This window comes from Perognathus longimembris, chromosome 19 (assembly GCF_023159225.1).
Source record: "Perognathus longimembris pacificus isolate PPM17 chromosome 19, ASM2315922v1, whole genome shotgun sequence".
Lineage (NCBI taxonomy): Eukaryota > Metazoa > Chordata > Mammalia > Rodentia > Heteromyidae > Perognathus > Perognathus longimembris.
This window is the reverse complement of record NC_063179.1, coordinates 3,204,608-3,232,556: the sequence shown is the minus strand read 5'-3', so window position 1 is coordinate 3,232,556 and position 27,949 is coordinate 3,204,608. Positions and strand designations below refer to the sequence as shown.

At 56.1% G+C, this 27,949-nt stretch overlaps 1 protein-coding gene across 1 annotated transcript; it reads right to left on the bottom strand.

Moving 5' to 3' along the window:
* Nucleotides 1-52: 52 nt before the first annotated feature.
* On the bottom strand, nt 53-27,949 carry Ube2ql1 (ubiquitin conjugating enzyme E2 Q family like 1). Its single transcript, XM_048368351.1, has 2 exons — nt 27,157-27,949; nt 53-813 (listed from the first exon to the last, which is right to left on the bottom strand). The coding sequence occupies exons 1-2, from the start codon at nt 27,928-27,930 to the stop codon at nt 682-684; spliced, it is 906 nt and encodes a 301-aa protein (XP_048224308.1). The 5' UTR covers nt 27,931-27,949; the 3' UTR covers nt 53-681.

Genomic DNA, 27,949 nt, shown 5'->3' with positions numbered 1-27,949 from the left:
GACACCCTGCCCCCCCGCCCCCGCCCCCAGACACCCCCCCCCCCGACGCTCATTGAATGGCACTGGTTTATCTGAGAACAGCAGCACACCACACAACATCAGCATGAGGAGAGAGAGAGAGCACGGTTTCACCACGTGGGCAGTTGTCGATGTGGAGTCGCTAGGATCTGGCAAGGTGAGAGCTGTGTGTTTTCACGAGCCAAAGTTCAGAGCCCACGCGTCGTCGGAGCGGACGGACCACAGGCCACGGAAAGAAAGACACGTCCTCAAGTTACGCCGACCTGCCGGGGAGAGAAACAGACACGGAGCACGGCGCGCGGGGACCGGCCGCGCTCCCGGGGGACGCGGACGACGGCCACGGGCCAGGCGGGGGCCGCGTGCGAGTCTCCCGCTGGCTCGGTGGAGCTCCCGTCGTCGTCTCGGAGAGAAGCCGAGGGCGGGGTGACGGGGTGGGTGGAGGCGGGGCGGGCGGCGGGGACGCGGCGCCCCCTAGAGGCGACCGCGGGCGTGGGCGCCCTCGCTCTCTCTGTAAACACGTCGGTTCATAAATAACTTAGACGAGTCCTTGGCATTCGGGACGCCGTTCCGGCCGGAGTAGAAAAGGATGGGGGTGGGCGGCGCTGGGGGGAGATGGCGGGGCGTGTGGACGGGCGGGCGGGCGGCTCGGTCTCGGGGCGCAGCTCAGCCGTCGGACACGGGCGGGGTCACCCAGCCGTACTTTTCGTGAGTCTTCACCAAGCTCTTAAAGGTGGCTTCGGCTTCCTTGCGGCTGAAGGACTTTTTCGACTTGCCGGCTTTCCTGCAGATCCGTCCCTGTGGGAGACGAGAGAGGAAGCCGGGTTAGGGGTTTAGTGGGGGCGCCGGCCTCTGCCGCGTGGGGCAGACACCCGTTTCCCGCGTCTGACTGGGGTGGTGTCGGCCACCATCGGGGAGAGAGGGCAGACGCAGGACGTGATACAGGAGGAGCCAGGGACTAGCCACCTTTCAGGGGTACACGGGCCATCTTCACAAACCCACAGGGTTGGCGTGCCCATTCCGTGCCGGAGTCTGGGCCGTGCCCCGCCCTGACACGCCACGGGAGGCCCGGCTCCGTGAAGAGACCGTGGACGCAGAGCCGGGGGGGGGGGGTGGGCTCCTCCCGGGTGGGGGGGGGGTCCAGCTGTCCAACTTCCACACCGCACAGCACCTTTTCAACTGCTAAGACCTCTTCTGGAGCGGTGGGGATCAATGCGCACACACACACCTGCACGCACACACACACCCGCACGCACACACACATCCGCACGCACACACACACACCCGCACGCACACACACGCCTGGGAACCATGAGTGAGTTCACGGCTCCCGTCCTCCGGGCAGCTGAGCGGGCCTGGTGTGGGCTCGTGCGACGGTGGCCTCCGTGGGAACGAGCCCTTTCACCGGCAGCTTCCCACCGCGGGAGGAGTAGCCGGGACAGGCATCGGGGAGGAGAGTCAGGGCTGCCCACCCACCCACAGTGGCGGAAGCCGGCCTGGCTTCGGCCCCCACGGCCGGTGCCGGCCCGCCCTGGGTGTGCGGGAGGGGAATTCTGCTTCCTTGGCCACACGCGTCTTCTCAGGGGCGGACACGGGGTCACTGCTAGAGGGGGAGGCGGGTTGAGGAAGACTGCGCAGCCATTTCCTTCTCGCCCGCCCCTCCCTTCCTCTTCCCTCGCTCCCTCCCTCCCCGTTTTCTTTTCCTTCCCCTTCTTTGTGTGGCACTAAGGTGGACTCGGGGATTGCTCTCGCTAGGCCGCCGGGCTACCACGGAGCTAGGCCTCCGGCTCTTTCCTGTGCTGGCTTTCAGGCAGGGTCTCACTTCCTGCCTGGACGGCAACCCCCCGCTTTCAAGCCTCCCGTCACGAAGGGAATGAGAAGCTCGTGCCTCCACGCCCGCGTCCTTTGACGGTCTCTTGACCTGATTTCCTCCCAGGGACGGGACGGCCTGGAACCCTGAGCTTCCTGCTCTCAGCTGGCCTCCATTCTGCTCGGTGGCACCCTTTCTGAAGGCGGCTGGGTTTGTTCCACGAGGAGCCCAAAGGGAGACACAGACCGGGAGAAAAGACGAGAAGTGGCCGTGGACTGGCTTCTAGAAACTTCCCCACGGCTCTCCAGGTTTGGTTCTGTGGCATAGTTGTGTGAGATGAAAGGGGAGCAGCCAGAGCCAGCACTTGTATCGCCACGGTCTGGGCCGAGACCAGTGTCTAGAGCTTAACCCCCGCACTGCGCGGAGGTGCGTTTGCAGCGGGCACGGGGCATCAATCCACACACCCATTGAGAGAGGATACCAAAAGCCACGCTTTTGGGAAAAAAAAATGCCTATGTTAATCACCTCTGTTATTCTCGTTGACAGCACTGGAGATTTACGGTGTGGTGTGAGAATTCCGAATGGGAGACAAACGCAGGCTCAGAGAAATCTTGGAATCTTCTGTCACCCCGGGCCTGGCTATTCACTGTGCCTGTTCTTTGTGAATGTCCCAATTGTTACAAGAAATAACAAACAAAGCCCCAGTGGAACAAGTTGCCCTTTGTGGCCCTCTCCTCCCTAGAGGCATCATGAACTTGGAGCTCCGGGCTGAGTCAATTCAACGGTGGGGAGACAGAGCCCGCCAGGCGCTGCGGCACCCACCCTTGCAACCCACAGATGCTGCTCACAGATGGCTCTCGTCCTCTGACTGGCCATCCCAAGGTTCCCGGGGAAATGTGGGGTTGAGGGGCACAGGACGAGGGGACCCCAGTTCCCGGGGAGGGGTGGTGGTGGGGCACCATGGTCTTCTTTCTAGGGTACGGGGTCTCCAGATTTGGACATCCGGGGACTGAAGTGTGGGCCACTCCCATGTGCCAGCATCACTAGTGTAAGGAAGTGAGCTGGTGAACACTGGGCATTTTGAACGCATGCAATTAATTACAAACCCGTTTCTATATTTTCCTAGCAACTTCCTCCCTCGGTTTCCATCTAACAGACAATTAGAGCCCGGTCTGCCGTATTTCCTCCGGGTAACCTGTTTCTTCTCGACAGTCGCCGCTTGCGCGTAGTGTCTGCAGACACAGATGTGAGCATCTGCCACGCCCGGCCTCTAGGACCCGGCCCACCGTGCCTGCTGCCGGCCGTCCCCTCCCCGCTTCCCTCGGGCCTCAGGGCCCGGCGGGATCGGAGCTCCCACGTGTGGCGCGGCCTGCCGGAGGCGACGGAAGAGCTGAGCGTGCGTGGTGGGCTCCTGAGGCCGCGGGCCGGAGGGAGGGGCTGCCGGGCCTCGGCGAGACCCGAAACGGGCGCGCTGCCGGGGGGGGGGGGGAGCAGGTTTCTTGGGAAGGGTGGGGGAGGAGGGACGCGCCGGGCGCGGGGGCAGCCGTCGCCCTCCCCCCCCTAGCCGGTCCGCCACATGCCGCGAGTTCAGGCTGCCTGGTTCTTTCCGGCCGACGTGGCTTTGATTTCCTCCCGTGATTTACACATCTCATCACAGATCCACTCGTGTCCCCCCCTCCCTCCCCCAGGTGCCGCACGTCGGTGCATTTTGGCTTTCCCTTGGGCTGGGTTGTCTCGGAGGCCATGTGGCAAGTGGGCCTGGGCCAGTGTCGTGGAGTGGACCATGCCGGGAGGGGCATTAGTGGGGAGACTCCCCAGCAGCGGACGGAGGGGACGCTGAGTTCAGACCCCGCCCTGAGCTCCACCCGGCCCCAGTCCAGGAAGAAGCAGGTATCTGGGGTGAGGACTGAGTCGTCTGTCGGGTCCACTGGGCTTGGGACAGACATCAGAAATCCAGGAGGACAGAAGAAAGCCGGGCGCGGCTGGAGGTGGCGACGGAGCTCAGCGCTGAGCGCAGGGGCCCAGTGTGACGAGGTGGGGGGGGTGAGGGGGGGGGTGAGGGGGGGGACGGCTCAGAGTCTGTGCTACAGGCTGTCCTCCGGGACCTCAGGGCTGCATCTATGCTGATCCCCGCCACCCCCTCCCGATAAACTCCAGACGAACCTCGAATCGGGACCGTGAACCCCCGCCCTGGTGCAGAGAGACACACGCAGTGGTGAGCGGGAATGCACCAGGGAGCGGGCCCCCCAAAACACCCGTGGGGCCAGCCCCTGGGGAGGACAGCTACCCCAGGTGTGTGATAACTGCTTAAACAACACCTAAACTTCATACTTCACAGGCTCTTCCTGCTCTTGTTTCTCTAGCAATCTCTGAATAATAATAATAATAGTAAATGACAACGACGACAAAGCTATCGGACTCAGAGAGGCAAACGGCGTGTGGTTTCTCCCGTAGGTGGAAGCTAGATCTAGAATACAGCTAGAAAGTGGCGCTGCGGCTCAAGTAGCAGGGCGCTAGCCTTGAGCCGAAGAGCTCGGGGAGGGACAGCGTCCAGGCCCGGAAATCAAGCCCCACGACCGACCAAATAAACACACAAAGGACACACAGCTAGACACCATAGCATCTGCAGGGCCCAATGCACCAACCCGCACCAAGCCTGAGTGACGGACGGGATACCGAGGGCGCGCTCCTGAGACGCTTACCAACGCGGACACCAGGAAGTGGACACGCGTCTAGGGAGGGTGGGCAGTGGGGTGGGCGCAGGCGGGGAGGAGGTGGGAGCAAACGCAGTCAGGATGGTCACCGTGCACTGCGTAAGAAGTGAACTCTGTAACTTGAGGGCAGGGCTCGGGGGTGGGGGGGAGGGGAGATAAGACAGAAGAAAGGATGGGGGGACACTGAGCAAGAGGAAGGTCCTCCCAGCCTGACTTGCGGCACGGCGACCCTTCGTACAACCGCGTAGCAGCAAAAGTAATAATAGAAAGAAATCACTAAGTCACTACCTAAAAACACGTGCCTCCTGGCCAGGAAGCAGTCCGGAGAGTTCTCCCTGGAGCGCCCAAAGGCCAAGTCAGTCCCCACCGCACTGCGGGTACCGGAGGTATCGGAAGAGGAAGACGCACGGGATCTCCCCCTTGCCCGGCGGGCGAAGGCTTCAGCTCGTCGGGTGAATGTATGAGCGTGTGAGTGGGTGAATGAATGCAATGGGCGCTCCCGTCTCCCCCCAGTGGCAGGAGCACACATCAGCTTTGGTAGGGCGTTGACTATCATTAGGACAAAGCAGGGAGGTACTGTCCACTACGCAAAGCCACTCTGCTCAAGAGGACATGTTTCCTTCCCAGAAAGTCCCAGAACTTCCACAAGATTCCCCACGGTCGTCTTTAAGGCAGGATTCTCGGGGATTGTGTCTTGGGTCCGGGAATCTTCTCAGGATGAACGGTGGCTGGACCCGTGTTGGGTGAACATGGCCAAGGTCAGCGAGGGACACTTCACTTAGGAGTTCTCAGGAGCACCAAAGGCACTGTTCACAGAATCTCACGAAACACAAGCGTGGCTGCCTGCCACAGTCCAAAGAGAGTTCTAGAGACTGTCAAATCTGCTAGGAAACAGATGGTCTTTTCTGGGAGGAAGCAAGCGCAGAAAAAGGAACTTTTTGTTAAGAGAATGTAAAGGAGATCAGATGTTTTTCTTTTTGGTGCTGGTCCTGGGGCTTGAACTCACGGCCTGGGTGTTTGTTCCTGAGCCTCATTGTGTTCAAAGCATGGCTCACTTGAGCCATGGTGCTACTTCCAGCTTTTCCTGAGTAGTTTATTAGGGATGATAGTCACATGGACTTTCCTGCCTGGACTGGCTTTGAACTGCGATTCTCAGGTCTCGGTCTCCCGAGTAGCTAGAATCACAGGTGTGAGCTGCTGGCGCACGCCTAGAGTTGCTTTTTGGAATACAGTTGCTTTTCGCGAATACAGTTTTGTTCAAGCAGCCAGATGGCAAGAGGGAGGTTGGGGTTTTTGTTGTTGTCGTCTGTCAGTTGTGGGGCTTGAACTCAGGGCCTGGGCACTGTCCCTGAGCCTCTTTGTGCTCAAGTCTGGAACTCTACCACTTGAGCCACAGCACCACTTCCAGGAGGGAGGCTGTGTTAGCCTGGACAGCAAGACAGGCACATGCTCACGGCAGACCAGAACGTCTAGAACAATCCTCCTCCAAATCCTCCCACACGATACACCGTGAGGCCTCACCGCGGGGCCTCGGCTGTCATCAGCCCTGCGTCACAGGCAAGGCACGGAGACACAGGAGACACAGCAGAGGGCCTGAAGTCACACAGCCAGGAATGGCCCTGGGCCCGGGCTCTGGAGAAGGGATGTGTGGCTGGGGACGCGCCCTCTGAACCCCAAGCCAGGCCCCTCGCAGGAGGACAGAGAAGAATCCCCGATAAGCTAGAAGGCCAGTAGGACGGTGACCACAAACTCCCGCCAGCATCCCCCCCCGCCCCCCGGGACGGGTCCTCTGCACCCGAAGCTCGGAGTGGAGTGGAGTGGAGCTCCCCGCCTGCCCCTTTGCGCTGCCAGCCTTTATCTAAACCGTGAGCCTGTCAGGAGGCCTTGCCGGGGGGCCCCCGCCTGCCCCCCACTGCGGTGGCCTCTGTGTACCTCCAGGGCGAAGGTCCCCTCCTCCAGGGCGGCTCCCCGGGTTCACAGTCCCACTCTGAGATAACAGGCGCTGGGCGCCGTGCATCCCTGCCGCCCGGCACGGAACGCGAAGGAAGCTGCCGCGCGCGGCCTCTGCCAAGGACATCGCGTTCTGTGTGCAGCGCTAGAGCACTTAGCACGGTACAGGGACGAGGCGGGCGTTGTCAGTACCTCTGCGTTTCCTGCGGCGGCTTCTCCTCGGCCTTGGCTCCCGGGGGGGCCCCCGCCAGCCCTGCCCCCCCTCCCCCTCCCCCCCCACTTGGAGACGCCACGTCCACTGGTGCGAAGATCAAAGGCGTTTGCCTCATCAGTCTAACCTCGTGGCTCAGACTCTGGATCCACACACTTCCCCCCCCCCCACATGGTCTGCCCTGGGTGACCCCCGTTTTCCTTCTCCTCGGCACGCACTGGGAGGAGGACCGGGTTCCTCTCCGCGGCCGGCCTCCCGTCGTCTGGGCCCACTTCGGCCACACTCCGGTTTGGAGGGACAACCCTGCCGTCCCCCCGCCCCCCCCAAGGCTGTCCCCATCGGATTCGAGGCTTTGCTTTAGAGACGGGACGCTGCGATCGCGGGCTGCTTCCCCGGTGTTTCAAAATGGCAGAGGCACGCGCCCTAGGCGAGACGGGGCAGCCGGGGGAGAGGCCTCCTCACCGCACGAGCCCCTGAGCGGTAGGGAGACCGGGGAGACCGGGGAGACCGGCCCAGCTCGGCCCAGCGCAGCGCGGGGGGCGGAAGTGCCAAACATCTCCTGCCTTCCGCTCACTTCCCCAAAGGGTGTCCCCAAGGACTTTCCCCCCGAGATCACCGCCTGTGACCCCCAACTCCTCCCTGCCGTTTCCTGTCGGCTCCTTCGCCCTCCCTCCCTGGGCACTTGAAACCGTTTCTTACTTCCTCTCTCATCACGCAGTAGTGAGGGCCCGGGTGATCGCGACGGCAAAGCCTTTGCAGGGGAACAAACCAGGAATGCACCCGGTGATGCGACAGGACAGCTGGCTGGGGAGTTAGTGTGTCAGAGCTCAGGGCAGCCTCTCCCTCTGCCTCTCTCTCTCTCTCTCTCTCTCTCTGAGCGTCATGAAGTTGACCAAACAACCCCAAACTGCTGTTCTGGAAAGAGTGCACCAAGGAATGTCAGGTAAGATGGAGGCTGCCCTCGGGCTTTCCCGGCTCGGGCCGGCCTCCTTCTCGCCCCCCGAGCCACGAGATCGGCGGTGGCAGGAGGCTCACAGGCATGGCGGCGAGTGAGTGCTCCGGTGTGCCGTGACTGCGGCATCCAACAAGCAAAGCCAAGGAGAATCCAGGCCGTGGAAGGCTCTAGATGTTTCCTGAAACCTCAAGCGTGAACACGAGTGGAACTGGGCACAGACTGCATAGAACGCATACTGCTTTTCAGAACAGGCTGACTTTGTGGCGGAAACCCAGCGGTGGGAATCTACATGGGTTGTGTATGTCGGTTAGTGTGTTTCTCTTCTGCTTCGTGGGAAGACACCAGTGTCTTCTCAGAGGGACGGGGGCCTCCCTCCCCGCCTCTGCGGGGGACAGGCGGGGCGTGCCTGGAGTCTGGTTTGCTTCCGGGAGGCGCACGGTGCGGATGGAACTCACGCTGCGGGGTCGCCGCGTCTCCGCCGAGCTCGTGAAGGTGAGCAGGTGCCGGTCCGTCCGAGTGGAGCCGGGCAGGGGGTGCTGGGTCACTCTGAGGCAGTCTTACAGTAGACAGGCCCCTCCGGGGGCCGTGGGTGTCTCACGTGGCTAGGGGTACAGAGGATCTACCCTGACGCACCTACTCCCGACCCTCCATCCCCGAACATCTAGGAGATGGGGTCGCTTGCGTGACCAAGGACTTTCAGTTCTGACGCTGGGTGCTGGTTCCAGGATCCTCAGTACTGATGCTGGGTGCTGGTTCTGGGGCTACGGGTGGAAGTGGAGATTCGTGAGTCTCTGGAGCTTGGGTTCATGACTTCCAAGGAGAAGGGGGGTGTTTCTGCCTCTGTTTACCAAGCGGATCCATTCCTGCCCCCGTGAATGGCAACCATGATCAGTGGCAAACCATTACTGATGACGGATGGGTGTCTAGTGAAGCAACCGCAGGTTACTTTTACGAAGCTCAACCACACTTTGCCGCTGTGGAAACGAATTCACCACCCCGGACGGAAGGGGACGTCACACAGGGAAAGGGAACACGAGGCGTGGCCGCTTCAGAGCCGCCCTGCTTCCGGCAGGCCACGCACTGATGACGTGGGCAGCCACCCGTGGCCCTGCCCGCCGGCGCCAGCCTCTCGTGGGCCAGTCCCTCTCACGAGCAAGCCCAAAGCTCCCCCCCGGCCCCGCCCCAGTCCATAACAACGCGGCGACCCAGAGCGCAACCTCCAAATGCATCCTGAAACAGGGACTTCCCTCCTTCTGGGAAAGTGAGACTCTGAGGTGCTGAAAACTTCTCAAAAAATGAAACTCCCTCCCCCCCCCAAAAAAAACCAAGACAACAGCAACAACAACAAACCAGCCAAAGGAATGAACAAAAAACAACCCTAGATGTGCATATGGCGGGGTTTACCGGGGAAACACCCTTCTGATGGTTCTGTGCAGAGGCTGCTAATGAGGTGCTAATGCCAGGCTCGAGGTGCCGAGGGAGGGAAGTCTCCCCTCAGTGCAGAGATAACGAGCCCCTCCCCTCCCAGCCAGCAAGCTCCAGCTGCCAGGGGAGGAGGGGCCGGGAGGCCCCCCCTTCTTCCTCCCCATTCCCAAATCCCACCCAGGACTCAGCTGTGGGCGCCCCACCCCGTTTCAAGGCCCTCAGCGTGTGGGGAGCCCTTGTAGTGAGCGTGACACCCCCACACAGGTGCTCTCTGGCACTGTGAGAAACAAGCATGCTTCCCAAAACCTTCTTCATGGCGGGCTCCAAGGGGAAGCCCAGCAGCCATTAGGGGCTGTGCTGGGGGGCCTCGCTGGCACTTGGGGGGGGTCTGACTGCCCTCTCGCCATGCTCAGGGCAGTTGCCTTTTGCGGGGTGGCATCCCGGGTCTCCCCCGGGGCCGGCTGTGACCCAGCAGTGACTCCCCTCCTTTTGAGTCTACCCCTCCGCCACCCCCCCAGCCTCTGTCCGGTGGGGTTTCCCCCACATTCAGAGCCCCGAGTGCAGGAGAGAACCTTTCACAGCACGCTGTGAATGAGGAGAGAAGAGGAAGGGCGCCCCGCTGCTCGTCCAGCGCCCCTTCCAGTCCCAGTTCCAGGGGAAGGGCACTGGTGGGCGCCTCTTCTATGTTTGCAAGGAAACAGCTTAGTTGGTGTTGCCCAAACAAGCCGGGGGCCTTGGCGGAAAATGCAGTGTTCTGTCACCATCAGACAGTGCTGAGATTGTGCTTGCACGAGGAAGCGGGTGGCCGATTCCAATGTCTGCTGGTTGAAAACCTGAGGGACTGACTCTGCCCTGACCCCATGACGAGGAGCTCGTTTGCCGGGGCCCCGGGGCGGCTCGGCACCTGCGGGCGTGACTGTGGGGGGTGTTCCGCTTCCAAGCGATGCTGTTCGTTCTTTGCGCCAGTACTGTGGCTTGAACTCAGGTCTCATGCGCTCGCTGACTTCTTTCTGCCCTCGGAGCCACACTTCCGCTTCTGGATGTTCGCTGGTTACTTGGAGATAAGAGCCCCGTGGATTGGTCTGCCCCATCTGCTTTCACACTGTGACGCTCAGACACTGGCCTACTGAGTCGCTAGCACTGCAGGTGTGAGCCGCCAGTTCCCGGCTCCCTAAATGAGATGCGCTTATTTGTTCAGTATTGAGATTTAAACTCAGGGCCTCCCCTTTGCTGGGCAGGGTGTCTACCGTGTGAATCCCGTCCCTCGCCCTGAAACTGGCAACTTTCATCCCCACGGCGTCATGCAGGTGGGAAGGGTTGGTTGGTGCCGGGGCCTGGCCTGGCAGAAGGAGGCTCCACAGTCTGTGCCCATGATCACCCCCATTCCGTGCCACAGGGCGAGCTTACATCGCGACGTCTTCCCTCACTCTTCCCTTGTGCGCGCTGACCATTGCACACTACGCAGCCAGCACCGTTTGGGTGGTTACCCAGCATTCTTTGGGTGGTTACCCAGCATCCTTTGGGTGGTTTACCCAGCATCCTTTGGGTGGTTACCCAGCCTCCTTTGGGTGGTTTACCCAGCATCCTTTGGGTGGTTTACCCAGCATCCTTTGGGTGGTTATCCAGCATTATCCTTTGGGTGCTCAAGCATGTCTACAGAGCAGTGGACAATAAACCTCACAGGCTTCTACGCCGCGGCTAGCATTCCAAAGGCAAGCATGGAACGCACGTCTCTACGTCCCCACGTCCCCAAATGCGGCCCTCGAGCCGTGTCAATCACGATCTCTGAGTTAATGCTTGCCTAGGGAGCAAACACACTTGGGATTTTGGAAATGAATGAGTGGAGAATCGGAGGGACCCACAGTTCCTCTGGTAGAAGAATCTTTCGACAGCTCACGCTTCGCCCTGGAATTCAGGAGGGGCCCCCGGGATGCCCGAACATCCGTTCACGAGAAACAGCAGGTCGTTGCCGGCTCTTGGGACTTTTCAGTACCTCCTCGTGACCCAGGACTCATCATCCTTATCGGGCAGCGCAATCTCCTCTCCAGTTCTCCGTACCAGGCCTGTAGCCCGGTTACCTCCTCGGAACAAGCTCGGGCCTTCGTCGTCTGTATAACGTCACCGACTCTGGTGGCACCAAGTTTGGATGCTAGCATCAGACACTCCATGCAGGGGCCAACGACCTCTCAACCCTGTCGTCTCCAAACTTCAATCACACGAGGTCTCAACACAACACTTCCCCAAACTGGGGTTAGTTTCAAAATAAAATCTTTCAGCCTCACAAAAATTACTTGTGAATATGTTAAACGGTGTCCAGTAATCTCACGGAGACCTGTTGTGGACAGTGCTAAGTTAGATGTCAAAAGGGGCTAAAGAGTAAGTCATCATCACCGCTCTTTTCCTACTGAAGGAAAAGTTAATCCCATGGACATTGTGTACATTGGCCCAAGGCATTAATTTTCCTGGCTTTGTTATTGTGATATTTACATAGGCTGGCATTAAGATTCAAAGATAACAAAAGTCATCCTTCCTCAATCCTCACCGCTGACGGGGCAAAAATCAGCCAGCTGGGCTCTGGCTTTGTCTGCCTCGTGGTGACGGAGGGCTCTGCGGCATCACCGAGGTGCAGTCTCCTGTTCACTTGGTTATTTCTTGGTGACAGCAGCACTGTGCACATAGAAAATCATAAAGGCCTAGCTATTCCCAAGGGGCTCGAGTTTGTGTTTTGAAAACAGACACATGGTCGGGAGTTGATGGCTCACGTCTGTAATCCTGGCTGCTGGGGAAGCTGAGATCTGAGGACCAAGGCGCAAAGGTGGTCAGGGCAGAGAAGCAATGAAGACTCTTACCTCCAATTAGTCACCAAAAGGCAGGAAGTGAAGCTGTGGCTCTAGTGGTAGAGCACACGTCTGGAGCAAAAGGATTCAGGGACAGCAGCCTTTGGCCTCTACTAATACCTAGGCTGTCCTTGAGGGAAGTTCTAAGAGCTGTAGACGTCAGAGCACCTTGCATGTTCCATTCTACTCCTGGGCACTCTATCGCTCTGTCCTTCCCTTCCCTACCTCTTCATAGAATATCAAAGCACTGGAACTTCTGGCAGGAAACCATGCACTTACAATACAGATGGCTAGGATATAGTTGTATAATTGGCTCCCTGCAGGCCTGGGTAGCAGGGGGCCAGCTAGCCAGACAAAGGCATTTCCCAGAACTGTCCAATGGGAAAGACAGGGTTCGAAGGTTCCATCACTCATTCAGAGGTCAAGGACAAGATACCATGTTCTGTCTTGTAAATAACTTCGCGGAGGAGTTCTGTGTTCGGTGATGGCCCACAATGGGTTGGCTACTGAACACTGGTGATTGCACTACCTGTGCCTCCTGGTCTGTGATTCAGTAGACCAAGGTGGCATTGTGTCTAAAACCTTGTCACAAAAACTTTCCTGTGTCTACAGTTGTGACAGAAGGAGCCTGGGTTCCAACTCAATAGCATTCCTTACACTGCACTAAATGAGAGCTATCTCCTCCCCATTTTAACCGTTATCATGAAGGCAGATCAAAGTTGGCAACAACAGAAAAACTCTGCACTGTTCTTTTGGTAGTAGTAGCCTTTCAGGCTTACATGCCCTTAGAGGAAGTCAAACATCTACATATCATTGTAACTCTGACATTGTAGAAGTTATACATGCCATCTGTAAGTTCAGATATGCATATCTATTTGTAGACTGCCTGAACAAAAACATATAATTACTTAATGCATTTTCATATTATAAGAAGTCCTGGGGCTGGAATGTGGCTTAGCGGTACAGTGCTTGCCTAGCATGCTGAAGAAAAAGCCAGAAGTGGTGCTGTGGCTCAAGTGGTAGAGTGCTGGCCTTGAGCAAAAAATAAGCTCAGGGACAGGGCCCAGGCCCTGAGTTCAAGCCTTGGGGCTGGAAAAAACAAACAAACAAAAAAAACGAAATCTTTTTGCCAGGCACTGGTGGCTCATACCTGATATTCTAGCCACTCAAGATGCTAGAGATCTGAAGATCGTGGTTTGAAGCCAGACCAGGCAGGAAGGTCTGTGAGACTCTTATCTGCAATTAACCACCAAAAAGTTGGATGTGAAGCTGTGGCTCAGGTGGTAGAGCTCCAGCCTTGGGCAAAGAAGCTAAAGGGCAGTGCCCAGGCCCAATACCAGCACACAATAGAGTCTTGGATAAACATATATTCTATGTATGTATGTGTGTGCATGCATATGTATACATGTATTTCCTTGGACATGCACATATATGCACGTATTCTGTGCGCATGTACACATATGTGTATATACGATGTGCGTATTTTATATATATATGTGCGTGTGTGTATACATGTATTGGTGTGTAGCTGCATGTGCTCAGGACCTGATTTTATGATGTTAGGAGACAGGCCATGGAGGAGGCTGTAAGGAAGACCACCCAGGGCTACCTGAACGCGCAAATCCTGCCAGTCACGTCTTCTCCTTCTGAGTGAAGTAAGAATGGAGATGAACTGAAAATGGGGGAATGAAACTGTGACTGCTGATAAACCTTGTGTTTTGGTCTAGGGTGCCCGACTGGTAAATGACACTGCCAGTGACTAACTGCCGTCTGATGTGGCTCCAAACTCTGACTCAAGCTACCACACAGTTCTTTAGATCACCCCGTCACCTAAATTCCTCAACAAAAGAAATGCCGGATGGTCCCATCTGGGCAGCTCCAGGCCTGCGGGCAGGCTCCTCCCGGGGTGAGCTTTCTGACAGCTCTCGTGTGCCCGGACTTCAAGGTCGTGCTTACAGTAACCCCAGAAGCCAACTCCCATCGACTCCAACACCGGCACCGACACGTTTGATGTTCAGGGGAAAAAAGAACGAGCTCCGATCACGTGGGCTGTGCACAGCTCCAGGAGCCCGCGGCTTTGGTCCTCGGTGTCAAGCAGGGAACGCCCTTTGACCCGAGGGTGGCTTTGTGGCTACTCGTGCCCGCTTCCGGACGCCGCCATCACCGGGCTCTCGGCGACGACTCGTGATTTCGCTGCGCCTGACGGGCACCCACTCCGCCTCATTCCACAGGATGCACTGAGCGCCCACAAAACACAGGGTCCCCGCTACCCCCCCCCCCCGTTCCAGGCTCCCGCCCACTCTGCTCCTCTGGGAGCGCCCAGCACACAGATGAGGACACGAGGCTCAGCAACTCAAGGAGGCGCGGACACCCCAGGACACGGAAGTGGGGGCTCCAGGCCGCTTAGCCAGAGCCCGGGCAGGGGCTGCAGGAGACGCGGGAAGTTGCGATGGAGCTCGATAGGTGGGTGGGAGGCCGCAGAAAGCCGAGGCCTCGTGGGTAGGAAAGGGGGCCCCACGCACCGGGTCCTGTGTTGGATAGAAACAGGTAGCTGCGAGCCACCGCGGAGACGTGGCAAGGTGCGCTGTCCGAGCGCCGGATCAGTGGCGCGTGTGGACGCAGTCAGACTTTCCCGCGCGCTTCAGAGCCTCGGGCGGGCAAAGGACAGAGCGACGTGGACGGCGGGGCGCTGCGGGCCCCGCGTGGGGTGGTCTGTGCTGAGCCCCGTCCCGACACACGCCGGGAGGCAGGAACCGAGGTTGAGAACAGTTGCTTCCTGAGCCGAGGGGCTCGGAGTTCTGTGATGAAACTGCAGCGCTTCTAGGAAGACACTGTCTCAGTTCTGCCTGGCCCGGAACTGAAATTCGAAGGCGAACGGCCACTGCGAGAGAGCGTCTGAACGCGGAAAGGGGAGCCACGGTACACCGAGAGAGCGCTCGGCTTCGGACCACCTTGAATTCAGCCTTTTGTCTACTGTGGATTTTTCAGCCTTTTGTAGCTGCTTTGTTCACAAGCAGAACTCACGGCGTCATGGAGAGACTCGCTTTGAACGGGGAGAAAATGAAGAATGTAATCACGGCTCGGTAAACGTGGCCGAACTCTTGGTGTACAAGTGATCTTGGTCCCTCTGTCGACTTCCCCAGGTTCGGCTAAATGATGCGATTCTGAGCAGTACTCAATTGCACGGATGTATGGTAGACTGCTCAGTCATGCATTTGCTGTTGGACATTTTCAAAATAGTCTCTGACGGTAGGAAAAGTCAGAATCCTTTCCTTGCCACAGAGAGCTGGACATTCCTTCCTCTTGGTCTTACTGGCGACGTCATGCAATGGTAAGTCACGGGGGTTTCCACTGAGTTCTATGGAGGCTGCTCCACAGACGGGCTCGCCGTGCCCCGAGGGCTTGCTAAGCGCGGGGTGAGTGTCCCCTGCCAGCTCGGAGGTCCAGACCCGCAGGGGGACTGGCTTCCGGCAAGAGGCCACTCAGATGTGGACGCGTGGCAGCTCCTACTTCTACACGAGAGCCACAGAAGATGCCCTTGACGCTCTCACCACGCAGGCCGGAGGGGCTCCCAGTCTCTCGGCGCCTCTTGGTATGGAACGATCCGGGTTCAGTTATGCCACCCCCTGGAAGCCCACTCAACTGGGGGACTCGTCTCGCTCCGCATCGCTGCCAGCCTGGGTTGCTCCTCGTGCCGTACTTGGGAGTTCCAGGGAACCCTGCGTGCTCGGGAGGCTCTGAATCTGAATGCAAGTTGGGGGCCGGGGGCCTCGGTCTCCCTCTCTGCAGCCTCGCTCAGTTCTGGACTCCTGCCTGCCCCTGCGGGTCCAGGCCCCACCCCCTTTCCACGGCAGGCCCGTGCTCTCAGGGCTGTCTGTTGGGTGTCCTCCAGAAGCTCCCCCCACGCTTGGGCTTGGGGCTGTGCACTGAGTATGTCTTTTACAGTGAGGTGCTGACCAAGACCCAGTGAGTAGGCCCTGAGCTGCTTCTAGCTGCCGAGGGGGCGTGGGGCCTGGCCTGACCCGGTGGCAGGGTGGTCCCTTTGGCCCATGGTCCCCGTCAGGGGCAATCATGCCTGTTCGCTGCAGAGCCCGCAACGTCTGTTCCTGCCCACAAAGCAGGCAGGGCTGGGGTCTGGGCATGCTCTGATCTGCATGGACGCTGACAGAGCTGGGAAAACCCAGGGCGACCCTGAGACCTCTGTGTGCCTCGGAGCTGGAGTCCACGCCGGGACCCGAGGCGGGGGATCGAAGACCCGCACCGTTTCTCTTAAACTAGGGAGGCTGCAAGGCTCCCGGCTAGATTAGATGACAGCAAAATAAGGCGCTCGCCAGGAGTGGGAAAGAGACCTACAGGAGTAGGGGAAGAGAGCGGAGCTGTGTGGAGCAGAACGGCCCCTGCTTGCCACTCATGATGCCGAAGCACAGTGCAAACTTAAGAAACTTAAAGCAGTAATTTGAAATTGCAGTCAAAGCCCAGAACTGCAGAGCATTAAACAAAGGAGCAAGCAGCCCGTGTGTGTGTGTGCGCGCGCGCGTGTGTGTGATTTAGATAGCATCAGGTAAAGACTAGCTTCTTTCTTAGAATCGTATGTGGAGAAGGCTGAGAAACACAGGCTGCGAAAGAATGCGGGAATGCGGTGTGCCCATCACGGGGAAATGCCATGTCACTAGGCAGGAGAAAATCAGTGCAGATTGCACACGTATCCTAGAGGGTCAACTACAGTGTGGCCAGTCCCGGCCCTGTGAACACTGATTCCACCTACCTGAGCCTTGAGATTTGGGGAGAACCCTGGAGATTCGCAGGATCCTACCAGATGCCTGAAAGCCAGGCCATCTCAGGGCCCCCAAGGGAAGCCAAAGAGTTTTCAAGTGGACCTTGTATTCTCAGAGAAATCATTTCTACAGTGGTGACAGGACACGAAGGACATTCGGAGAGCACAGAGGTGAACGTATAAAACAGCAATTCTCTCCTACATAACTTCCCACCAGCAAAGAAAACCAAGCTAAATAGACTGACCATAAACTGAGGCTGTGAAGAGACCAAAGTTGAAAAGGTGAAAGGGCCCAGCTGTCCATCTTCACGAGCACAAGAATGTGGCGGTGCTCATGACCAGACACCAGCTGCAGATGATGCAAAATAATCAACGGGCAGGGCCCTCGTGAGTGGCAGCAAGTGAAAGAAGAGGAAAGGGGGCCGTTCTGGGTTGGTTGGAAGTATTAGTTACATTGGGATCCAGTAGGGAAATGCTTGCACCAAGGGATGCCAATGTAGTCCTGAAACACTAACAGTTCTGACAGCCCATCTCCTTCCATAATGGATGCTGGGTGCCAGGGAAAAGTTGGGGCTTAGGTCAGACTTTCCCTGTACATATATTTCAATGAATCTTGTAGTTCTTTAAACAAACATGACACCTCTTGCTGACCTTGTCTCTCGGAAGGACTTGTGTGAGTCATTTGCTTTGAGTGTCCGGACTCGTGTGTGTGGTGGGGTTTGTGCGAGGTGTCCTGAGCACCGGAATGTAGCTATTTGCCCAGTTGTGCGCTGGGCTCTGGGAAGGCGTGGGGCTGGAGCCCTGCGTCTCCCTCCGGACTCCTGACTTTATCCTGATCTCACCTGCGCGCAAGGTGGCACCAAAACATCGATTGCACTCCTAGGTCCAATCCCAATGCTTACAGCCATGAGCTGAACATAAGCTGTAAGGCTTTTCCCAAGACAGCCGCCGCCTTCAAATGCAAGCCCTGCCTCGCCGGACCCCGGCATGTACTCCTAAGGGCTTAGCCGTGTGCTGGTCCTGGGGCTTGCACTCAGGGGCTGGGCACTGTCCCTGAGGTGTTCTTCTTCTTCTTCTCCTCAAAGCTAGCTCTCTACCACTTGAGCCACAGCTTCACTTCTGGGCTTCCCTACCCAGATCTCCATTGGATCTCAGCCTACTGAGTAGCTAGGATTACAGGCACGAGGAGGAAATGCTTTTATGTCCATGAACTTCTAACTGAAGTTCTTTAATTATGATTTCGTACCAAATCACAGCATTATTAGGAATGCCTTGACTTGCCATCCACTTAAGTCCTAGATGGAAAGGAAAGGTGTGTTACAGTTGTTACTTGGAAATACCTGTGAGGCTCATTAATGTCAGAGCAGGAAAAACATTGGATGCAGCTACGCATCTTGAGGGAATATTGACAAAGTGCTTCCCCCTGCCACATTTCAGTTCATGACATTTTTAAAAAGGTGATAATTGTGTTGTTTAAGTACAATTGCGTTTCTAGGAAGCAAGCCCTAGGCATTTTCCAGGTATTCTTCTGAAGCTCTCATCTTGCTGGGGTCAGAGGTAGGAGGGGGGCTCCAGCAACTCCCGTCCCTCCCTTCCAGTCCTTGGGAATAACCAAAAGACCTCCATCTATCTTATTAATGAAAAGGCAGCTGCCAGGATCCTCTTTTTTTTTTTTTAAATAAAATTACTAATAAAATCATCATCCTAATTCAATTCTATAGACTTCAAGCTTGCTCTTGTTTATTAGGTTAGATTTATTTATGAGTTACCAGCATGTCCTGAAAGCTTTATGCAGTTTGTACAGGTTGATCTTTACAGTGAGAGAAACCATCTTATAAGAGTTCTCTTCGAGCGTATGCTTTAGAATGTATATTATAAAAGAGTCCAAAGGTCCCCTGAAGGGCAGGGGTCCGTGACCCCCCGCCAGCTCCTGCCTGGGCATGGGGTGTGGCCTTGTTCCTGTAGGCTACCTGGGTCAGGAGCCTCTTCCCAGTTCTCCTCAGTCCCCAACCAGCCTGGAGGAGGGACTGGAGGAGGGGCTGGGAAGAGAGTGCTTCAGGAACATTCCTATAGTGCTCTGATGACTCTTAGAAGATTACACCTTTTAAAGGCTCTAAGCGTTTGGCTACTTGCAATTAATGTAAGCTTGTAACAAGTTCACTTTCTGTGAATTCCTTCTGTAATAGTTCTCCTTTTCCCTCTCTGGGAAGCAGATTGGAATAGAGTATATTAAATTAAGCACCAAGGATCCCAGCATAAATAAATCCCTGTAGCTATCAATATTTATTGTGTACAATATTTATTTATGCTGACATCTCTTGAGAAGCAATTCATACCCAAACCAACACTCAAAAATCACCCTAACACATGTGTATCAAGTAGTCTACAATAATTGTCCTTAATAATTGCTTGTTCAAAACATCCAAACTATTAAAATATTAATATCCACTCTCACCTTCACAATTGCCTAATGAATCCTACAACTCCATATTCTGATTGTGGAAATGACTGAAAAGTGGGAAATGCCCTTATGATACCTTTTTTTTTCCTAGAAAATTTCCCTTCAATTGACAAATGAGCTGGACACATTTCAACTTTATATGATCCATTATAGGTTGCAGTACTTATTTATCCCCTTCATTACAATAAAATAAAACTTGGGGGTGGGGAATGCTTGCCAAATATTGTGATGGAGGATTGCTATTTATTTTACAGAAATTATTTTTAAAGTAGTGATTGTTTTCAATCTGAATGAGTTTACCAATGCAATAATTATCTTCAGAGAAGCCCTTCATTCTTGGGTTATTTTCAGAATCTTTAACATGCCTTTCCCTTTTGTATAAGGAAGAAATAAAACAGCATTAATTATCCTTCCCCTGCAGCCTGAAAGAATTAAACTGTTCTTTCATTTCGCACAATAGATGCGACCGGCGTATGGGGAATTTGGACCCATCTATTTCCCCAACCTCGCCGTCAATTCAGGACCAGGTGTTCGTTCGCTGGGCTGTGTGAACACAGGCCCCCTCCCCGCAGGGCTCCATCTGAGTGTGTGGCCCCAGGGGAGCACAGCACTCTCTCTTCAGAGCAGCCCTGTCACCCGCCTGCGGTGGGGAAGAGCCCAGCGGCGCCGGGCTCTCGGTGAGCCGGCTCTGGCTTGCCGCTGGACGGCACATGGCCATGGACGGCTCTGGCGGCCGGCTGCGTGGTGACAGCTCAGCACGCGCACACGACTGCGTCTCTGCCAGCCTCAGCCTCCTCCTCTGTAAAATGCAAACGGCAGCGGCACCCAGGTGCCAGGTTGCCCTCTGCGTCACCTGCAGTGCTTTGCAGGTGGCTGATCTGTAGGGAGCACCTGCTCGTGTTTGCAAGGACACGGCGGGAAGGAAGGGGGTGAAGGGCGTGGGGTGTTGGCGGGGGGGGGTGGTGGAGCCTGGCGCGGCCTTAATCTGGCACACACGACGTGCTGGGTGTTAGGAGGAGCTGGTGGCACAACTGGAAATGTACGCGTGCTAAGAGTGGAAAGTCATCGTTTTGACTGGAGGAGCCGTCAGGGGCCTTTTGCAAAGGAGCTGGATCGGGGTTCTGAAGGAGGGCCAGAAGTTCGCCTGGAGGATGGGGCCAGGGGGCTTTCTGAGCAGGAGAAGCTTCTGGGAGAGGGGCCGCAGAGGACGCTATGGGGGGAGGAAGCAGAGTTGCTGTCGTGGGCGGTGGTGGACTTGGATCATCTTCTCTAAGTTACAACCCGGGATCTGAGCAAGGAAGCTTTGTATTGCAGAGGGATCACAGAGGTGGCAACCAGGAGGGGGAGAGAGAGCCTGGGGGAACGTGCCTGCCCGTCCCTCGGACGCGTGTGCTTCCTGACTCCACCGCCATGGGGCCTGCTAAGCAAGTGCCCACACATTGATTTTGATTGTCATGGGGCTTGAACTCAGGGCCTGCGTGCTATCCCCGAGCCCTTTTTCTCAAGGCTTCCTATCGACACATTAGGCTTCCTATCAACACATTAGGCAGGATGCACTCTGTAGAACTATTTCTGTGTAGAAGTATTTCTCTGTAGAACTGCCATTCCAACAACTTCTTGGTGGGGTTAGGGAATGCCCGAACCTGGCACTGATTGGCAAAGCAACAACGCTCAGAAGAACACTTGAACTCAGTTCTTTACCAGCCTGAAGTTCTTCAGCACACTGCCTAGAATTCTGCAGATCTTTCCGATGGGAGGACCTCACCACACAGACCCCATCACGCCCCCCAACGCGCACCTAGGCCACAGTGAATGATAGGGTCCGTGCTTAACAAAGGACACGTATCCAAACAACAAACCCAGGGCTGGGAATATGGCCTAGTGGTAAAGTACTTGCCTCGTATACAAGAAGCCCTGGGTTCGATTCCTCAGCACCACATATAGAGAAAAAAGCCGGAAGTGGCTCTGTGGCTCAAGCGGTAGAGTGCTAGCCTTGAGCAAAAAGAAGCCAGGGACAGTGCTCAGGCCCTGAGTCCAAGGCCCAGGACTGGCAAAAAAAACAAAACAAAACAAACCACAAACCCAAGGGACACAAGCACGAGTCCACTGCATGTTATTCCAGCGTGTCACGGAGCGTCCCCTAGGGTGTGGCCTATTGACATGCGCAGGTGGAGGGCCTCTCGCTTGGGGGTCTAACAGGAGATGAGGGGCTCGCCCTCCTTGGATTGGGTTCAGCAGTCAGGGCAGACAGACTTGGTTTTAGGATGGGCTTCTCTACAGGGCTGGCCAGGGAGGGCACTGAAGATTGGCGGGCAGGCCCGAGCACGGCTGGGCTCAGCTGGCCCAGGCTCTCCGAGATGGCCAGGGAGTGTGTCTGTGCAAGGTGGCTTCCCAACCCGGGCTGCAGGTGGGAACCACAGGCCTCGGGCCTGGTCCTCCATCAGGAAGCTTGCGCCTCCCAGGGCAGGGCCCCGGCCCTGGAATGGTTTATTCCCAAGCCCCTCCAGGGCACTGACTGCATTCCCAGGCCTGCAACCTCAGGCAGAGAGAAGACACTCATGGTCTTCTCCTGGCTACCTTATCCATTCTATGCCTTTGAAATGTGCGGAGTTGAAGCGTGGCTCCCGCCATACATGAACAACAGCTGGTTTATTATCATTTTTTATTCCTACGAAAGCCAGCTTGGCTGGTTCCTTATCTGTGCCCCAAATGGTACAAGGAGATTATTTTATTTCTCAACCTGGATCCAGGTGAATTGGTTCCTGGGGAGGAGGGGGAGAAGCTATCACAGGAACGTTAACTTACTGACCCCCAAAGGGCATGTCCCATTAAACAACAACATACCTCTAGGTTTCCCCAAAGGAGAGCAAATCTCTCCCATCACTTAAATCAGAAGAGGAAATCAAATGCATGTGCACCCTTTCCCGGCTTGTCCGATTCTCAGAAATGACACTGTCGGAGAGAGGAAGAGGCTCCTATTATTAACTGTCCTAGGACTTAGGGCGGGAGTTCTCACTGGAGCAGTCCAAGTTGGAGTGGGGCTATTTTTAGGTGACAGAGTCCTGTCTGTGTCCTCCTGCCTGCCCTAGTTGGTGAAGAACAAGCAGCTATTTTTTCTCTGAATAGTCAGGCATATCAATACGGCAAGCTGCAGAGTCATCGTCGGTAGTAATTATCTCTGTGCCCCGCACGCAGCACAGGACAGAGTGACACAGTGACTCACAAGAACAAAAAGCCGTGTCTCTTCGGGTGAATCAGACAGGGCCACCACCTTGCGTAGCACTGTCTACTCACTAGGTTCTCCTAGCTTCCCTCCAAACATGCTGCCATCGCTCTGTCCTCTGCTCCGGTCAGGACTCGCCCTCCTGAGCCCTCCTCTGCTAGCTCTGTTGTTTATTTTCAAATCTCTGGAGAAACAAGAAGTTGAGATGGTGCGTAAGTCCCTCTTTGGGGTGGCCACGGATTGAACTGTGTCTCCCCCAACCCCCACTGAAATGCTCACCCCACAACCGGAAGGTGCAAATCTGACCTTTTCTTGAGACACGACCTTTAAGAGGTCATCAGGTTCAGAGGTCATTACAGCGAGCCCTAATCCAGGAAGACTGCTGTCCTTACGAGAGCCATAGGGCACAGATTCACCCAGAAGGTGACCACAGGGAGAAGCTGGTCATCCGCAAGACAAGGAGAGGCCTCAGGGGAGCCAGCCCTGCAGCTCCTTGGCCTTGGATTTCCAGCCACCAGAGCCAACAGAGAATGAAGTTCTGTCATCGGAGACACCGTGACCAGTGAAGGAAAGCCCAAGTTCCAGCAAACAGGACCTTTGCTTTCATGCTAGTCGGTGGTTGAGGATCCCATAGGTTAAGGAGTACAGAGGCCAGCTCCTTATCACTGGGAGATGCGAGCGTTTCAGTTCAGTGAAATGCTGTTGGCATAATGCTTCGGAACAAGCTGCGACAGGCTTTACTCACATGCACATGTGTGTGCGCGCGTGTGTGTGAGCATGTGTGCATGTGCATAGACATGACCCCGTGATGTAGACCATGTGCTCTAAGTGGGTCTCAGTGCTGCACAATCTCCTCGACCCAAGCTGAGCTCACAGCTCTATCCTGTCACTCATACGAGGGCGGGGGGGGGGGCTGGATCTCCCACTGTCCAGAAACTAGTCCTGTAAGGCAAGCGTTATGCGGACGTGATCACGAGATGTCAACTGCAACTTATAATTCAACACTAAGACTTGGGGGTGGGTTTGTTCTGCAGTTGTGTGAATTGCTGATGCTGGGCTGTGCGTTTCTCTCTCTCTCTCTCTCTCTCTCTCTCTCTCTCTCTCTCTCTCTGCCTTCACTCTAGGCTGGTGCTCTACCACTTGAGCCACGGCTCCACTTTATGTCTTCTCCGTGGCTGTGTTTCCCATGCAGATCACAATGGCTAAACCGCCAGCTGGAAGCGGCGAGGGCTCAGGTGACCCCGGTGAGGCTCTACCCTCAGTAGCGGTCTTTCTTCTCCACGCTGTGGTTTACAGAGCGTGGCACTCAGATGCTATGGTGGGAATGTGAACTCCTGTGGACGCAACGTGACTTCACTGGGCAGTGGGCTTCCCTCATCTGTGCACCGACCTTGGGGAGACAGGCCCCCCCTCCCCGGGGCGCTCACACCCTGCTTCTCAGCGGGCCCCCAGCTCTGCGCCAGCAAACAAGAAACATTAGCTGCTACTGCTCCACCACTATTATTATGGGCACCACGTCCATGCCAAGTGGTCTGATTAGTTCCGAGAGGACAGAGGAGGGATGACCTGTCACTCAGCTGCCATCTGTTCCCTGCCACTGGCAATGTCTAATTAACTCACGAGGCGTGCAGGTGTGGACACACACAGAACTCTGCGGTGGAGCACAATCCCGGGGACGTTTCTGCACCCTCTGGTTCAGGCAGCTGCAGGCGTGTGGTTACTGGCCTGGCGTGGACCAGCCCGCCCCCCCCCCCCCCCCACGCTCCACACCTGGAGAGCAGGTGAGCGCCCAGCAGCCGCCCACCAGCCGCCTCTCACAGCAGGGCCACTTGCTCTTGGTCTACGGAGTCCACTCCCTGTCACCTGGGAGAATGGAGTTTTTCTAGATTACGATGTCTACTGGGCGAGCGCCGCGTCCACGTGACAGCTTCTGTCGGCAGTCGGGCAAACCTCACCGTGTTTGAACATCAAACATTCCATAGGAGCTACGGATTGTATTCTTATGGCTCGGTATGCAAACAATGGCCCAAGAATATCCTCCAATCGTTTTTGCCAGTTCACTTTAAAGGTCCAGGAAGCTCTCATCCAACTGAAGGGAATGAAAGGGTTCTAACACTATTTAGTCAAGTGAGGGTTTAGTCACAGTCCAGTAGATAAGAGATGTGCGTGTTCCTATACAGAACATACCACATTTAGATTGCACTTCCTATGTGCATAGTGAATGCATAATACAACCTGCAAGAGATTTTTGGCAACATAGAGCAGGTATTTATTTAGTCTAATAAAAGCCTTGTGAAATGAGTAAGGTCTTTACATGGGTGATAAACCTGAACTTTTGACTTTGTACACAGAACCGTGAAGCAGATTTGCTTTTTGATCCTATGCAACACCAAATACTTAAAATTATTTTGTTGATTTCCTAAAGGTATAGAAACAATATTTCCAAAAAAAGGGGAAAGAAACAGTATTTCTCATTTCAGAAAGTAAGGCTGGGCAGTGTCCTCCCATACGCAGAAGTCAAAGGAGCCTTTTCTGTCTTTGCAACTTAAGGAAAGAAAGCACAAAGAAGAAATCTCCACAGAGGAACATAACCGGAATGTAACAATACTTTTATAAAAAAGTAATTATTGCTTTGGTACCAGTCCCTGTTCTCTCTGAATACCTAATCAGGTATTCTGATTGCTTTCCCAAAGCACATTACCTTTAACTATGGAAATAATTTGGTAACTACCGTGTGCGTAGTGAACAACCTTCAAAGAGGGAATTTGCAAAAGGCCACGAAGGCACGCGAATGCTCAGGTTACCACCGTCCTGAGCACGGCGCCCTAAAACATTCATGACTACTCATTCTTCACGTCTTTCCCTGCAGTTTGAATATTTCATGTGCACTGTACGTTACTCTCTTCTGGAGAATTATATGTTGAAACCAGCATGGAAAAATGCAAACCCATGAGCTGCTACTTTCAACATGGCTAAGTTTTTAAACCAGCTTTCCAGATGTTTAATAGATAATTTGTCACAATATGCTAAGCAAACGAAACTGAGTGCAACCGAGGTTTTTAAATCAGAATAATGAATGAAAGTGGTGATAGTTACGTGCTCAGAGTAGCATGCAGAATGAATCATGACTTCTGATTTCATTACAAGGAGAATATATAGGCTGAGGCCTGTTTTAATAGAAGTATTTGGGCACCAGTGGAGCTGTCATTATTCATGACGTTAATGAAAAAAATGGGGAAAAAATCACTTCTCTTCTTAAAAGCAACTTTCTCACCCCTCATTTAAAATCATTTCTAGTATGAACGCTGCAGGCTAAGATCTCTCCCAAGTCTCAAATGTTGTCATTCTGTAAGAATTTGTCCCCAAAGTCATCTTTACTGTGAAGAACAGCCTAAGCTCTGGTTAGCCATGATCTTACAAAGATGGGATAGACTTCCACATCATTTATATAAATCCTGCTTCAAAAGATACGGCTTCCCCCACTCTGACTTGTATGCAGTGGCATGAGCCTTGAATCCAAGGCTATACTTCACTACAGATGAGAAGAAATCTGGGGTTGGAACAGCAAGCCTGGTTCCCTTGAAGGCATCTTTGTGCCGCTGTTAAATCTGCCCCACTCTTAGCAAGAGCTATGGAACCTGGAAAGGCTGTCCGGGCAGCGGGACCTTCTCTGCTGGGGATAGGATTCTATTTGTTTGGAACCCTAGGGGTTCCAGAGCTGGTGAAATTGGCAGAACAAACTTCATTTGATTCGTGTGAAACATGCTGCGGGGAGGGAACCGAGCCAGGCCCCAGAAAGACCTGGTGCTGCTCCTCCACTAGCTGTGGGAAGAGCACGCAGAGCTCACCCGGGGTCAGCTAAAGAAGACAGGCGTTCTCCACCGATCTACAGGGTCACACAGAGCTAGGACTTTACCAAGCAGTGCTCGGTATTAGTTTGGGAGAAGGTCAATCAATGGAGAAGGGGAACACCGTCAAAAACATAGCTAAAATAAAAGCACGTCTAGAACCAGCACTCACAACTCATTCACGCCCCATCTAGGGTTTCTCCACCACAGAGCCATAGGTAAGACTCAGGTGATCTCACTTCCTGTCTGGTTTTGGTACGCATTTTTAGCCCTGATAAATCTCTCCATAAAAGAAAAGGAAAGGAAAGAAGAAGCCAAGTCTGCAGCGAGACGCAGAGCTGCAAGGCGCTGGTTCTGGAAGGGGTTGCGCCTGGGTGGTGTTGGTGAACAGGCCTGGCACTGCCGGAGCCGGGTCCCCTCAGGGGGCGCCCAACCCAGAGCTTTCCACAGCACAGTCTCGCCTCCACTGGGGAGGGGGCACGGGGAAGGCTGGCCTCGGTGGGGCACACACACCTGTACATTACCCACCTGACTGACAGGCGGGGGAGGGGGTGTCCGCTGAGGGGACACCCCAGATCCTGAGCTAGGTGAAAAGTTCACACCTTCATAGCACTGGCAGGGGGCTGGCGAGGCAGGAGCTAGACACCCGGGGATGGGGGGGGGGGGGGTTGGAAGGCAGAGGAGAGTGGGGAGGGGGAGAGGGAGGGGTGGAGAAGGCTAGGGAAAGGAGAGGAGCGCGCGGTGGAGATGGAGAAAGGGACCTGGGGGAAGGAAGGGGAGAAGGGGCAGGGACCCAAGTGGAGAGCTTCTCTTTGGAGATCTGTTCACATGGGGCCGGATGACCAGAGGGGTCAGCCCTGGCCGGGTCGGCGGAGGACCCCCCCCTCCGCCTGCCCTCCCCGCCCCACCCCCGCCCGCGGGCGGGCGCCTTACCTGGCCCTTGACCAGGCTGGCGGCGAACTGGCGCATGACGGCCTCCACGGTGTAGGCGCTGGACCAGCCGCGCGGCGTGAGCAGCTCCATGCAGATGGCGCCGCCGTCCAGCACGTAGCCGTTCTCCAGGCGCGGGCTGAGCACCCGCATGAAGGGCGGCGAGAAGGGGAAGTTGTCGGGGAAGGTGAGGTTGAGCAGGATGAACTCGGTGTTGGTCTCCTTCATGTCCTGCCACAGCACCGAGTCCTTGTCCACCTGGTGCAGCTTCACGTTCCAGTCGAAGAGGCTCTCGTCCACCAGCTCCACCGAGATGAAGCGGTCGCTCAGGCGCGCGATGTCCTGCAGCTCCTTCATGAGCCGCCGGCTGCGCACCTGCGTGCAGTGCTGCTGGCGGCCCGCGGGCACCGGGCAGCCGCCCGCCGCCGCCCCCGCCGCCCCCGCGGGCCCCGGCCCCGCCCTGGCGCCCGCCGCCCGCTCCCGGGGGCCCCCGGCGCCCGCCGCGCCCGCCGCCCCCACGGCCGGCGCCGCAGCCTTGTCGCGCGGGGCCGGTTCCGCCGCGCGCCGGCCCTGGCCGGGCCCCGGGCTGGCGTCGCCCGCGCCCCCGGGCTGCTGCGGCGGCGGGGGCGGCTTGTGGCCGCCGCTCTTGGCGCCGCCTTTGCCGCGCAGCGACGCGCTCTGCTGGCCGCCGCTGCCGCCGCCGCCGCGGTGGTGCTTGGGGTCGCCGGTGTCCCGGTGCAGGCGGATGAGCCCGATCTTACGGAGCAGCGTGGCCATCTTAGGCTGGGCGCGGCGG